A 15,663-nucleotide genomic window follows, 5' to 3' on the forward strand; every position below is an offset into this window, starting at 1 on the left:
ATTTACTAACTCCCTAACAACAATCTATGAACATCTGTCCTTGTACCACAGATAAGTGTAGTCTTCTCCCCTCATCAAGGAAACTTCTCTTTGCAACAAGCGGAGACTACTTCATCAAGGAAACTTCTCTTTGCAACAAGCGGAGACTGCTACAAAAAACAACAACCAATCAAATGCAGAGTTGTGGGGCCCAGTCCAGTGGACACATCCATCTACAAAACACTCCTATACCTAAGGCTCAGGGAACATTTCAGAAGAGGGGGTAGAAATATTTTTTAATTAAATTTTTTCATTTATTTTACATACCAACCACAGTTGCCCCTCCCTCCCCTCTTTCCATTCCCTCCCCCCACCTCCTGTCTGCCCCCACCCACCCACTCCTCCTTCATCCAGAAATGGGGCAAGCCTCCCATGGGAAGCAACAAACATGGCAATATCAAGTTGAGGCAGGACCAAGATTTTAAGAGCCAAATGATCAGGGAGTTTGCTGTGAGATTGTGTCTTCTAGTAATATCAGAAGCTACAGCCATCAAGTCTCATCAGTACTAACTGTCCAAACCTGAGCTGAACAAGGTTGACACCAAAGAACATGACAAAGTCAAGGAAGTAAAGCTTAGCAGATGTCAACTCTACACAAAGAACTCTAAACAACGGAGGAAAGTTGGGAGTGGGAGAAGTTGGGTCCCCAGGGAGGAGCATAGCAATTGGTTATCAGCGCCAAATAATCAACTCTGAAAACATACAGATAGATAATATTATATGGACTGAGAAGTTTCTATGCAGGTGTGTGTGTGTGTGTGTGTGTGTGTGTGTGTGTGTGTGTGTGTGTGTGTCTAGTACCAATTAATAGAAGAATAGGCCAAGAATTTGAAGAAGAGTGCAGAGGGATATATTGGAGGAGGAAAGTGAAGGAGACATAGTGAGATCGTATTATAATCTCAATAATTAAGAAAAACACAAAACAGTATTGTTATTATACCAAAACCAGGTAAACACAAACACACACAAAAAAGTCAGCTACATGCTAACAGTCCTCATGAACATAGATGCAAAAAAATCCTTGATTAAAATATGTGCAAGCAGCCGGGCAGCGGTGGTGCACATCTTTAATCCCAGCACTTGGGAGGCAGAGCCAGGCGAATCTTTGTGAGTTCAAGGCCAGCGTGGTCTACAAAGTGAGAACCAGGACAGGCTCCAAAGCTACACAGAGGAATCCTGTCTCAAAAATAAAAAAAAAAATATGTGCAAGCTGAATACAGGCCTATATCAAAAATATCATCTACCAAGATCAAATGGCTTTATCCTAGAGATACAGAGATGGTTTTACATGCACAAGTCAATAAATAGAAGAAATCTTACAAATAGACTTTAAGAAAAAAAAAACCACATGATAATCTGAACAGATACAGGGGAAAGTCTTTGACAAAACTCAACGTGCGGTCATGATAGTCCTTAAGACAGAAGAACTGCAGCGAGCATGCCTCATCCTAATCAAGGCTCTATGTGACAAACCCATAGCAACCATCAACCTAAATAGAGGAGAAACTCATAGAAATACCATTAGAATCAAGATATACCTTGTTGATACAGTGCTTGAAGTACTATCTAGAACAATAAGACAAAATAAAGAAATCAAAGGGTTACAGACAGGGAAAGAAGTCCAAGTATCCCTACTGGTAGATGATATGATATTATGCATAAAAGATCCACAAAATTAAACCAGAAAATGTCTAGAAATGCTTAGAAATTTCAGCAGTGTACGGACACATATTTAACCTACAAAAATCAGTAGCCCTTCCATACACAAGCAAAAATCACTCCTATTTAAAGTAGCATCAGAGACAATAAAATATCTTACAATAAACCTAATCAGGTGGTGAAAGACTTCTTCAATGAAACACTGAATCTCTTAAGAAAGAGACTGAGGAAGACTCCATGTCCTAGTTTGTTTCTATTGTGATAAAAAACTGTGAACAAAAGCAACTAGGGGATGGCATGGTTTATTTGATCTTCTACTTTTGGGTAACAGTCCATAACAGAATAAAGTCAAGGCAGAACTCAAGGCAGGAAACTGGAGGCAGAAACTGAAGCAAAGACCATAGAGAAATGCTGCGTATAGGCTTTTCCTCATGGCTTCATCACCTTGCATTTACATACAACTCAGAACCACAAGCCTAGAACTGGCCTAACCTGCAATTGGCTAAAGCCTCCAACATCAATCATTAATCAAGAAAATGTTTACCCAACTTTAGTCTACAGGCAATTTTATGGAGACAATTTCCCAATTTATGTTCCCTCTTCCCATGTGACACTACTTTGTAAGAAGTTGACCAAAAATAAATAAATAAAAATAAAAATTTTAAAGAACCTAGCACATACTAGAAAATGGAAAGCCCTCTCATTCTCATGGATTGGTAGAATTAATATTGTGAAAGTGACCATGCTACCAAAAGCAATTTATGGATTCAGTACAATTTCAGTCAAAATCCCACACCATTCTTTATAGAATAGGGAGGGAATCCTAAAATTAAAAAAGGAAGAGGAGGAGGAGGAGGGAGAAGAAGAAGAAGAAGAAGAAGAAGAAGAAGAAGAAGAAGAAGAAGAAGAAGAAGAAGAGGAAGAGTAAAGAGAGATCAATTCCAAGCAAAAAATAATATGAGATGGATTTACCAATTCCAGATTTCAAGATATATTATAGAGTTACAGTAATAAAAACAGTCTGGTGCTGACACAAAAACAAGCATGTAGACTAATGGAATGAAACAGGAGACCTGGACATAAGTGCACACATCTACAGCCATATATATTTGACAAAGATGCCAAAAACATATAGGAGAAAAGACATCTTCAACAAATGATACTGCAGAAACTGGATGCCCATACATACAAGACTGAAATTAAACCCATATCTGCTGCCCTGCATGAAAATCAACTCCAAGTAGATCAAAACTTCAATGTGAAAACCCCCAAATACGAAAACTGCTAGGAGAAAACAAGGCAGCATCCTACAAGGACACAGGAATAGGGAAGGACCTCTGAAGAAACCTCTATCTGCCCAGGAATTAAGGCCAACAATTACCAAGTGTGGTCTAACGAGACCAAAAGCTTCCACAGTGCCAGACAGTCATGATGCACACTTTTAATCCCAGCACTTGGGAGGCAGAGCCAGACAGATCTCTGTGAGTTCAAGGCCAGCCTGGGCTACAGAGTGAGTTCCAGGAAAGGCTCCAAAGCTACACAGAGAAACCCTGTCTCAAAAAAAAAAAAAAAAAGCTTCCATAGAGCAAAGGAAACAACCAATCAAATAAAGAGTAAGAGAGAATCTATGCCACTAGAAGAGAATCTGACAGAGGATTAACATCAAGAATATATAAAGAGCAAAAAGAGAGAGAGAGAGAGAGAGAGAGAGAGTCAAGAAAACAAGTAACCTAATTAAAGGGGGAGGGGCTATAGATCTGGACACAGAGTTCTTAAAAGGAAAAAATAACAACAGCTAAAATACATCCCAAAGGATGTTCATTGTCCCTAGAAATTATGGGGAATGCAAATAAAAACAACTTTGGAATTCCATCTTACCCCAAGTCAGAATGGCTAAGATCAGCAAGAGTTTATGGCAAATGTTGGTAAGGATATGGCAAATGGGAAACCCCCATTCATTCTTGGTGGGATGGCATGCTGATGCTGCCACTATGGAACTCAATATAAAGGAGTCTCAAAAAGCTAAAAATAAATCTATCACCCGATGATTTTCCAATACATCTTGTCTAATCAGGGAAAAAAAGGTACGGTCACGTTCCCCATTTTAAAAACAAAATTTTATATCAGATAATACAATCACAAGCTTCCTGGGTCGGGCAATAATGACAGTGGTCCTGTTCAGGTCCAGGAAGTCTATCTTCTGTTTCATACGGCAAGAAAGAAATCTTTACATTCCTTTACATAATCCCAGGATGCTAAGAGGGACCAAAACCTTCTGTTACAAAAGCTCTGTAACACACAGGAATGAATGTGTGGTGTATCCAGCAGCTGAGATCTTGGCTTTCTACAGGGAGGCTTGAATAGTTTGAATGGAGGTCACAAAACAAACAAGCAAACAAATAAACATACATTTCTACTGTCCCAGACACGTACAGGTAGGTGAGGAAAGCCTGTATTTGCTGAGGAGAGCAAGAGTTCTCTACTGTGTGTTCCCTCTGGTTTTAGTAAAATATTTTATGGAAATTGAGACAATGCTTGAAATTCTACTTTGAATCTGGATCATTTTAGGTAAATGTACAATAATGGTTCTCTATATCTTTTCAAAGATTCTTAGTGTCATTTCCCAGCGTTGCCCGCCTTCCGTCTTCCTTCCAGACCCTGTTATCTGTTATGTCCCACCTACACCTTCATAAGCACCCATGTCCCGCGGTTCTCCTCTCTAGAGCTCCCCATCCACGTGGTCCCTTTTGCTTTTCTTGTATCTGCAATTATTCCATGTCATATACATACATCTGAAGATCAGAGTTAAGAATCAACAATAAGAGAGAACAAGTGCTGTTTGTCTTTGTCTGGGCCTGGGCTACCTCACTTCGTGTGATATGTTTTAGTTCCATCCATTTGCCTGCGAATTTCATGATTTCATTTTTCTTTACAGTTGAATAGTATTCTATTGTGTATATGCATTATATTCTCAATATCCATTCAATGGCTGGAAGATACTTAGGTTGCTCTCATTTCCTAGCAATTGTGAATAAATTAGCAACGAACACAGCTGAGCAAGTATCTGTGGAATAATTTTGAATCCTTTGGGCCTATACCAAGGAATGGTATAGCTGGGTATACTGGCTGATTCTGTGTGTCAACTTGACACCAGCTAGAGTTATCAGAGAGGAAAGAGCCACAGTTGAGGAAATGCCTCCATGAGATCCAGCTGAAAGGCATTTTCTCAGTTAGTAATCAATGGGGGAGGGTCCAGCCCATTATGGGTGGTGCCATTCTTGAGCTGGTTATCCTGGGTTCTTTAAGATAGCAGGCTGAGCAAGCCAGGGGAAGCAAGCCAGTAAGCAGCTCCCCTCGATGGCATCTGCATCAGCTCCTGCCTCCAGGATCCTGCCTTGTTTGAATTCCTGTCCTGGCTTCCTTCCCAAGGATGGCCTACAATGTGGAAGCGTAAGCCAAATAAACCTTTTCCTCCCCTTCTTGCTTTTCGGTCGTGGTGTTTCATGAACTGGATTAGAAACCCTAACTAAGACACTGGGCAATGTGGTAGATTCCCAGAATTTGAGGGTAAGTCCCTATTGCTAAAGGCCCCAGAGTCTTCAGATACAGGGCTTGGAGAAATAGAGCCGGATCCTAACCATAAGCCTCCTCCGAGAGAGTTAGTTCTTATGGTACACCAAAGGAGCTATGCAAACTCCCAAAGGAAAAAAAAAAGCAGTCGTTCTACCCAGCTGTGAAGCCTATAGACTATGACAATGACCAAACTCAATATCCCTGAAGGCACAAGAGTGGCACCTGCAGCTAGCACATAACCAGCTACTGTCTAACTAAACGAAATTCATGCCTGGAACTGTAACTCTACCCAACTGTCCATGGCTAGAAAGCCACAACTGGTAAAAATGCAGAAAATAAACAACTCTGTGGTGTCCAGCCCCAACTGATAAATCTATACTGCAATGCAGACTATTAACTAATTCTTTGTTTTGTTTAAATGATTACATTCATTTGATAAAAAAGCAATCAATACAGGAAAATATATACTTAAAAACATCTATTTATATATATATTGTAAAATAATATATATATATATTTCTATGTTATATTCTTTCTGAAGAGATGGTCATCTTGTAACATCCACAGAGAAGCACATTCAAGGCTTCCACAAGCCCCTTGTGAAACTCCAAAATGAAGGAGGCTAAGGCTTCCAGAAATGCCCGGTTCTTTGGAGTGAGCTGGATACCATCTCTCGCTAAGGAACCCTTAGTTTTCTCGGTCTCATCCATGATTGTTTCACCTCAAGATACTACTCAAGCACAGCAGAAGGGAGATATCAAAGAGGGAATCCCTAGATATTACCTTTACAACAGGAGAAAGTCACCTAATTTTTAAGTCAATTGGAAGAAAAGGCAGTCTGGAAGACTGAAAAAAACAAAACAAAACAGAACAACCTATGCTATTCCAAACTAGGACTTTTGGAGACAACCCTATGCCAACAGCTGAAATCAGCTATTCATATTCTATGGAACAAATGAACTGCATATTAAAATTGCTGACACTGGGCATGCTTTTACCTTAGTATGCAATGTCAGCCCTGACAGAGGAAGAATCTAAGAAACTGTACGGTCCAATTTTTTGTGAATCTTATGAAAAGCCCCATTTGCTATATTAGTTACTACACAATGTAGATGTGAACCTTGAGTTTATCCTCTTACACACTACATTTAGTCAATAAGATTTGAAGCCCTCTAACCAGAAATATACTGGTGTCCGTCATCAATGCTTCCAAACTGTCCTCTTTTCCTTTCACAGTTGGGAGGGACATATCCTTTATCACAATGGCAATGATGAAAATTGTTGCAAGTCTGGAAAGATTCAAAAGAACAGTTGAGTTCCGCGAAGCACTGCCATCCAGGAAATTGAGTTTACATAGACAGATCCACCCAACTTCCTCTTGTAATCGTCCATACTTTAGAGGATACATCTAAGCTCCTGTGACCAAGTCAGCTGTTTCTTTTTCTTTCTAATTTTTTTTCAACTTCCCCACAACCATACCCAAGTGCCACAACTACCAATAACATCCAACTAATTGTCACGTAATACTTGCTAGCTTTGCAGGACACCCCAGACTCCATTAAGGCCAGCAATGACTTTCTAATAGCATTTGTTCACTGCCTTGTAAGCAGAGGGTTGCACAGTTCTGTGGCCACATAAGGATGCACTCCCTGTACATCCTCCAGTCCACATAGTCAGCAAACATTTTACATATCCACAACTCTATTCTGTGGCTAGCTGGCAAGTTCCTTAAAGAAAGAAGGCTGGAGTTACATATTATAATAAATATGATAAATATAGTAAATATAAATAATATTTATATGTAACATGATAAATGTAAATAATATATAAATAAAATACATGTATATAATATACATAAAATATAAATTATTTATAAATAAATTGTAAATTTATAAATACATATCTGAATAAAATATATTATACTTATAATATATGATATATGATTTATTGTGTCATTATATGATAAAATATGATATACTAGATATATAACATAATAAATATGGTAAATATAATAAATATGGTAAATGACACCATACACAATAAAAATGGCAAAAATCCAAGTAAGTTTTAATGTCTTACTTATTGGATTACTAAAGCCATATTTCTGAAATACATACTTACCCCATGATCAGAGCAATCTCGAGAAACGTTGCAAATCGAAAAATCTGTGAGAAACCTTCTTTCCCTGCACACTGTCCCCATACAATACTAAAGCAAAGCAGGGCAAAGATTAAAAAAAAAAAAATAAAGGCAGTCAAACCATGAAATTGAGAGCATGCACAAAACACAAGACACTTTTAGGAAAATCAAAATTCATATTACCTATAAATGGGATTCAAATCTATGAGACTACAGCCAAGAAAAAGAGATAATTTTTATTGAAATGAGTTTTGTGCCTGCAGACTGCAAATTGTGCGAGGACTTTTGAGTCCCATTTTAAGCCTTCTCTCCTAAGGAGTCCTCTTAGAAAGATTAAGGAGTGATAGGAGATGATATGGTTTTGATCACAAGTGGAGAAAGGCTGTATGGCCTGAAGTGAGTGAAAGTTTACAGATAAATCATCTTTCTGATGAGTTATTACCCAAACTAACTAGCACATAAAACTGGTTTCAGAAGTGAAGTCACTGCTGATTTAAAGTTGTTTGTAGGCCTTTAAAAGTGACTTACAGGGATGATATGAAGTCTGGAGCTAGGACATTCCTGGGGTGTTACAGGCGAACCTGAAAAGGCCATTCCACTGGGAACTTGGAAACTCAGCACGCTGAAAGGAACATCGGCCATGGGGACCTGACTCACTGGGTTTTGAAAAATGGCAGAGACTATTGCTGGGAACTTGACTACAAGCTGTTCCTGTCATAGTCTGGCAAAATTTGGGAAATTTTTGGAAACTCAAATGAAGCTAAATTGTATAATACAAACTAGTTTGTGTGGTAAGGGACATGCCAGGCAAGGGCGTTCAGGCTGTGTTATAGCTACTGTGTGCTGTGCCCTGGTGTAAGTGTGAGAGAGAACAAGCAGAGTTGGGAGACATGATGTTTGTGGGGGACAGAATGGGTTTAATGTTGTAGACAAAGGCAATACTGAGGGAGCAACTGGAAGTCCTGAAGATTAGCATCATTAATTAGAAATCTGCTCTAAACTGGTACAACAGGAAAGGTTTCCTGAGGGAAAGTCCCGGTCCTTCAAAATTTTGATCTTGTGAAAATCCAAATTCATTTGAAAAGGAGAAAGCTTAAATGCAGGATGTGGAAGAGGGGGACTTTCTCAGAAACACCCCAGAGCAGTGGTTCCCTCGGACCAGCACACGGAGGCCACGTATCCGTGTGTGGTCCAGGAAAGACAGGCCACATCTCAAACTGGCAGCAAATCTTGATGGCGTCATCCACGTGGTACTGTTTTCACAAGTGTAATGAGTGCAAGACAGAGGGGGTCAGATGTAGGAGCCCACAGCGACCCCAGCTTGTGCCCTGATTCCATCTTGACTCAAGGTCAGAGAGTTCAAGCTTGTCTTTGCCCCTTAGGCTGGATAACAGGATGTTTGGCTGAAAGCGTGGTTCCTGGGTGTCTTGAGAATTAAGGAGATGTTTACGCTTGTTTGTACCTTGAACCATGGTGTCCTTGAAGGGGGGAGGTCTTTCCCCGCCCTTGCTTTGGGTACAAAAAGACTGTGAGAAATAAACTCAGGGCTACTGTGGTATTGACTCAGAGCCTTCCCGGAGCTATCCTGTGTCTCTGTCTTTTTCTTTTATGTCTACATGTCTATTTTTCCTATTATTTCTCAAGCCTCACTCCCCTATCCGGTATTGCTCGACCTGCTCCATAGACAGAGAGGGCAGCTTATGGTAGGCAATATGAGCCATGATCAGATTTATTACAAGGAGGCATGGAGAGGCCACTGCATGAGACTGTAAAGAGAAAGTCTAAGTTGCCATTAGATCATGGGATAGAAGCTATCCCAGAAAGTGGAGCATCCCCTGATGAAGGCTATGGGCACAGATTGGAGCTGGCCCAAGGGAGAGACTATGTGTGTTACAGGCAACAGAGCTGGAGAACTGAGGGTACTAAGGCACATGAGATGCCCTAGTTTGTTTCCATCATGAGTGCCAGGTGCCCAGTGTGGAGCTGCAAGATTTAGTGTTTGCTGTTTTTTTTTTGTTTTTTTTTTTTTTTGTCTCTATTTGGTTTAGAATTTTCCTTGCCATACCCCTGTAAGTCATCTCTGGAATAAAATCTTTATGCCATTGCAACTTGGAATATGTAACTTTTTTTTAATGTTACTACGCTGATGGGCAGGTAAGACACTGTCTGCCCCAGGAGAGACTTCCACTCTTGAACAGTGTTGGGACTATAAAGACAATAGAGACCTTTGCAATTGGACTGAATGCATTTTTGCATTTTAAAATGGTCATGAACCAGTAGGGAGAGGAGGGGTAAAGTTGTGGCTCAAAAGTGATATGCTGGATGTCGAGTTGATAAAGGGTGGACTCTGCAGTACTTAATATCCATTTCCAACTTGATAGGATATAGGGTCACGGAGGGGACAGGTCTCTGGGCCTGCCTGGGAAGGAGTTTCTACTTTGGCTTGAGTAGCAGACTGAATAAGAAAGAGAAAGGCAGTCGAGGCTAAGCATCCATTGCTCTCTGCTCTCTGGATGGCGGACATAACGTGACTAACTGTCCCCATGCCTCTTCCTTGCCACGATGGACTGTGTGAGCCAAAACTAAACCCTCCCTTACCTTGGCCCAGTCACATACACTGTCACAGCATTAAGAGAAGCAGCGGACACAAAGACTCACAGCAAGAACGCAAAGATGATTCATGAGACCCAGATCTGTAAGCGTGATCTACTACCCCAGCACAGTACAGCAACAGCGGACGGGAGAAACGCAGGACTAGAAAGGAAGCTCTGGAAGAGAACTCAAATAAACAACAGATCTTCATAACTTAAAAAAAAAAAATGTAGAAGGGACAACAAACCAACCTACCACTGGTAGGAACACGGAACCAAAACCTTAGAGCACAGGGAAACAAATTAAGAGGACAGAAACAATGAAGTTGATAAAACCAAATACTGAGTTTCCTTGAAAGAGGACAAAGTTGACAAAGACTTCAGTTGCAAGTAGTGTTTTGTTTTTTTTTTTAATTTTTGATTCAAGTATGGAAAATCAGAAATGAAAAATCGGAACATTACTGCCAATTGTACAGAAATAAGGATGTAGAGACCTTTTGCCAAACGAACTGGATCATGTAGTTGGAAGGGACCAGTTCCCAGAAGCACAAACCCTGGTGGGAATTGTTACCCTATGAATCTTCAGCCTTGCTCAGCAGCTCCTGTGTTAAAGGTTTCAGATGTCCGCTGAAGAGTTTTAAGGAAAAGACGACATCTCAGGGGCTCTGTTCTCAGAATTGCATCAACCCATCCACAGATTCATAATGTGCTAGCTTTATTGAGCATTGGTAGAGACTAGAAGATGAGACCCCCCTGAAGGAACCCGGTCACTGGAGGTACGGTCTTTGCGGTCCTACCTTGCTCCCAGTCCCATCGAAACCGCTTCCCAGCTGGAAAGAGATTCCTCACCTGAGGACCACAGCAGTGAAATTGCTGATCATAGGCTGAAACCTCTAAACTCGGGAAACAAACAAACAAATAAAAAAAAAAAAGAAGATCCTCTGCCTGGAAGCTATTTTCCTCAGGACTAGTTCTATAAGTGACCAAAAGGGCCTGATGCAACTATACAAGGAACACACACACGAGCAGGTGGGAACAGAGCCATGACCAGTAAGGATTCTGAATCAGTAACCAAATATATCTCTACCTAGAAAATCCATGAATCTGTGACCCTGCCTTCACAACAAATTCTAAATACTTAGGAAGCACCGCCAGCTCCCCTCCAAATTTTACTACAAGTGGAAAGGTAGAACATTTTCTGATTTTGTGAAGCCATTGTTTGCCTGACGACACAGCCAAAATACAGACCAATATCTGTTTAAAGGGAAAAAAAAAGACACAAAAAGGCTAAAACAAACAAAACCAGACAACAGCTCTCAACAACAGATTCAAAGGATGTAGTACAGTTAAATAGAAGTTGTTTCTAGACTACAAGGTACTTTGACATGATAGAGAGAGAGAAAAAAAAAAAAAACACCCACCCAAGACAGGTCAGACCCCCAATTGAGAAAAAAAAAAATAGCCTTCATAAGATCAGACTGTGCACAAGCCTGTTGGCCATCTTCTTAACTAGTGAATGATGAGGGAGGGCTCAGCCCATTGTGGGTGGGGCCACCCCTGGGCTGCTGGTCCTGGGGTCTGTAGGAAGGCAGGAATGGGGAGCCTGCAGTCAGCAGCACTCCTCCATGGTCTCTGCATCAACTGCTGCCTCCAGGTTCCTGCCCTGTTTGAGTGGCTTTCTTGGCTCCCCTCAGTGGACTGTGCTATACATAAGCCAAGCAAACCCATTCCCCTCCAAGTCGCTGGCTGTGGTCACGGCATTTCATCACAGCAAGAGAAACCCCAACTAAGACCTACATTGAAGACTTTCAAATATTTATTGGTCGTTTTTTATCTCTTCTTTGGAGAGCCATCTATATAATTCATTAGCCCATTTATTGTTCTGATAATTTAGGGTTTTTTGTTATTTAACTTTTGGAGTTCTTTATAGATTTTAATACTCCTAGGTCTATTCCTAAAGAATTCCAAGTCATCATGATGTTGAGATGCAGTCTTCACAAAAGTTAAGGGCTGTCTATGAGCTACTTTTCTACTGTTGTGATAAAACACCATTAACAAAGGCAACTTACAAAAGAAAGTGCTGTTTGGGGCTTGATTTGTTTTGACTCACAGTTCCAGAGAGGTATATGTCTACTCCCATCGTGGGGAAGAAGTACGGCAGTGGGCAGGCACAGTGACCAAAGCTGAGAGCCTACCTCTTACACCACAAGCAGGAGGCAGGGAGAGCAAACCTGAAAACAACAGGTCTTTAAACTCTCCAAGGCCACCATCAGTGCCATATTTCCTTCAGTAAGGCCACTCCTCCTCCTCCTCCTCCTCCCCAAACATCAGCAACAGCTGGGGACCAAGCATTCGAATTCCTGGGGCTGTAGGAAGACATGACATTCAAACCACCCCATGAACCAAAGCTACATGTCCATCAACAGATGAATGGAAGAAAATGTGGTGTGTGGACACAATGGAATATTTCATTCAGTCATCTAGGAGAATCAGAAGGTGGCATTTGCAGAAAAAAAAATGGATGGAATGAAAAGCATCATCATGCTAAGGAAAATGAACAAGAAAAGTAGCATCATACAATTTCTCTCATGTTCAGAATCTCGATTTAAATTCACACACATATGTATGTGCATATGTGTGTGTGTGTGTGTGTGTGTGTGTGTGTGTGTGTGTGTGTGTGTAGGAAATGGAAGTATAAAGAGGACTATAGGAGGGCAGAAAGAGGTTGAATGACAGTGGAATGAATGTGGTATAAATGCAAAGATGATCATTTGGGGAGGAAGAAGAGAAGCAGCAAAAGGCATGGGTAGTGTGGGGAGAGTGAATAGTGGCAAAGTATAGCAAAACATACTTATACAGACACCATCATTGAATCCATTGCTTTATGCACTGATTAAAAGTCTACTAAACACGCTACCAATATTCTATCAGACAACACACAAAGGGGGAGGGGTGGTATCTGAAGATAGTGGACCACACAAGCTATCAACATCCAAAACAAAAGAATTCCTAAGTTCAACAACAACCCCATTAAAAGTGGGCCAGTGGATTAAAATTGTATTTCCCCCAAGTAAGATACACAAATGTGCAGTGAGCTCTGAAGAGAGGCCCCACGGGACCAACCACCAGTCAAACACAAACCAAGACAGCAGCATCGCACATCCTCCAGGATGACTGATGATACCATGGAGGAACTGGAGGGTGTGCTCTTTCCTATTTGGGCTGTGGCTAAGATGCCTGACAAATAAAAGAAGAGAAAGTGTAGCATGAATTGCTAAACGGTCTTATTAATAAAAAAAAAAAAAAAACCCAGAGCCAGATATTGGGGATGAAAGCTGAAACATCAGAGAGGCAGAGCAGCCAGCCACTAGTTCTTACCCCTATGAAATCCTCTACCAAAAGAGAGCAAGCTCCTCTCTCTACCCCGCCTTATCACTTCCTCTCTCTGCCCAGCTCTATCACTTCCTGTCTGTCTCTACGGACCTCCAGACCTCTGTGGTTAACTAGTGGCTAGTTCCTCCTTCTGATTTTCAGGCAAGCTTTATCACCACAAGAGAGTTTACTCCCAGTTTGAGGGGATACAATCCATCATGGCAGAGATGACCCAGCAGCATGAGGTAGCTGGTCACACTACTTCCATATTCAAGAAAAAAGGGAAAGGTGGGGTAGAGAGAAAGAGAGCAAGAGGCAGAAGAAGGAATAAGAGTGTTCGGTCTGGAATCCCAGCTTAGGAAATGGTCTCACTCATCTTCAGGGTGTGTTTTCCTATCTCAATCATCTATTAGGGGACTCCTTACAAATATGCCAAAAGCTTGTTTTTGAGGTGATTCTAAATGCTGTCAAATTGAAACCAATTTAATTATCACACACACTATTTAAAATGTTGGTAGGAATACAAAATGCTCTAACTATTATGGTTAACAGTATAGTGGATATTCAAAATACTGAAAACAGAATTACCTTATCAGCCAGAAATTCTACTTTTAAGTATATGCTCAAAATAACTAAAATCAGGATCATGACCATTTTTGATCCTGTAGCATTATTTACAGTAACTAGCGTACAAAAACTGCCATGGGCTGAAGAATAGCTAGACAACATGTGATATAGACAAACAGGGAGATAGTACAGCCTTGAAAAAGAAACTATAATCTCTGCTACGAGGATGGTCCCCAAGGATCTCAGCTAAGCGAAATAAGTCAAACGACAAGCCTTGACGTCTGTGCCCTATCTATCTATAGTGATCACAGAGCACAGACAGGGGCTCCCGAGACTGCAGAAGGGAATGAAGACTTCCCCCATGGGTAGAGCTGCAGACCTACAAGATGAAAAGGCTACGGGGCCACACAGTGGTGTGGTGGCTGCTCACCTTTGGGAGTGAACTTGATACCGCTAAGTTACACCCCTCTATTAAGATGGGACTCTTGGCTATGAGCACTTTACCACAATGAAGACATTGTAGAAAATACAGTACAAGATGAATCAGACCACAAAATAATTTTAAATCAATTTGAAGTATCTCAAATTACCATTTCAGGGCCACAGATCACTCCGTCTTCTACAAATGTCTCATCTCTGTCAGTAAGGGAGGTATATGTTGTCATTGTCTTCTTAGGTATCCCATGACTTCTATACAGAGATATACATATGTCTTCTCGTGTGTGTGTATAAACCGCAGATATATTGGCGCTAAGGAATAAGGTCTTGTATGGCCACGTACAGACTAATTTCCCACACAAAACATTTCTGGAAGTGTAACAGGAAAGGTCTCTTAGCATTTATTTAAATAAGTAGCTGACAGCATTACCCTAGCAATTAAGGTTCCACACTAGGAAAATCAGCAACTGTAGCCCCCCCACCCCACCCCCCGCCCCCACACCTTCTCTACATTTTCATTTCTGTCTTAGCTCCCTACACAATGTGAAAATAGAATTTACTCTTCTTTAACTTAGTATACACCTAAGCTAAAAGTAATGTCTTGCTAATATAAATCCAGGTTGAATAATTTTTTTCCTCCATAAAAAATTAGCATAACATATGACTTCTTTAGAATGAGGCAATTTAGAAGTAAAAAAGTTCATCATCATGAGAGCGCTTTCATGCTTTAGTTTAGCTACTGGGATTTGGACTAATGGTCATTGATTATAAGTTTTAATAAGTAAAACAAGGTAACTTTTATTAGACACATTTTGTGAGGTATATCATGTTTATCATAAATGTGTGTGTGTGTGTGTGTGTGTGAACTATTTAACACATTGCATAGTTCACCATAACTATTTATGGAAGTTTTTTCTGAGGTCACTGCAGCTTTAACATGTTAAGCACTGAACAAATGTTCCCATGGCAAGGGACAACAACCATTCAGTTGAGATCATGTGACAAAAGAAACCTGGCAAAGTACCCCCCCCCAGGTTCACACAGGATATAGTCTAGTATTTGAGAATCTACATTATAAACAAAAGTATAATTGTCTAGACACATACTCCAATCTACAATGATGCTCAATGCAGTTGCCAAATCTGTCACCTCTGGAATTCATCTCTTCAAAACACCAGAAGGGAGCCCCTCTCACACCTAAAGATAAAGACAAAAAGAACTGAGATAGGTGAAGAGTTGAGCTCATATTGCAGGACCGATGGAACCAGACTGGAAACTGCAGTGT

The 15,663-nt window shown here is 40.7% G+C and overlaps 1 protein-coding gene across 3 annotated transcripts in view; it reads right to left on the minus strand.

Moving 5' to 3' along the window:
* LOC114705758 (disintegrin and metalloproteinase domain-containing protein 5-like) overlaps positions 1 to 15,663 on the minus strand; it is a 67,882-nt gene that overhangs the window by 21,457 nt on the left and 30,762 nt on the right. For all 3 annotated transcript variants that reach the window (XM_037211650.1, XM_037211651.1, XM_028887828.2), the window contains exons 15-18: positions 15,485 to 15,575; positions 14,531 to 14,747; positions 7,393 to 7,479; positions 6,449 to 6,560 (exon numbers count right to left, since the gene is read on the minus strand). In XM_037211650.1, coding sequence (XP_037067545.1) covers positions 6,449 to 6,560; positions 7,393 to 7,479; positions 14,531 to 14,747; positions 15,485 to 15,575 — 507 coding nt within the window. The remainder of the gene's footprint in view (positions 1 to 6,448; positions 6,561 to 7,392; positions 7,480 to 14,530; positions 14,748 to 15,484; positions 15,576 to 15,663) is intronic.

Source organism: Peromyscus leucopus, chromosome 17 (assembly GCF_004664715.2).
Source record: "Peromyscus leucopus breed LL Stock chromosome 17, UCI_PerLeu_2.1, whole genome shotgun sequence".
NCBI lineage: Eukaryota > Metazoa > Chordata > Mammalia > Rodentia > Cricetidae > Peromyscus > Peromyscus leucopus.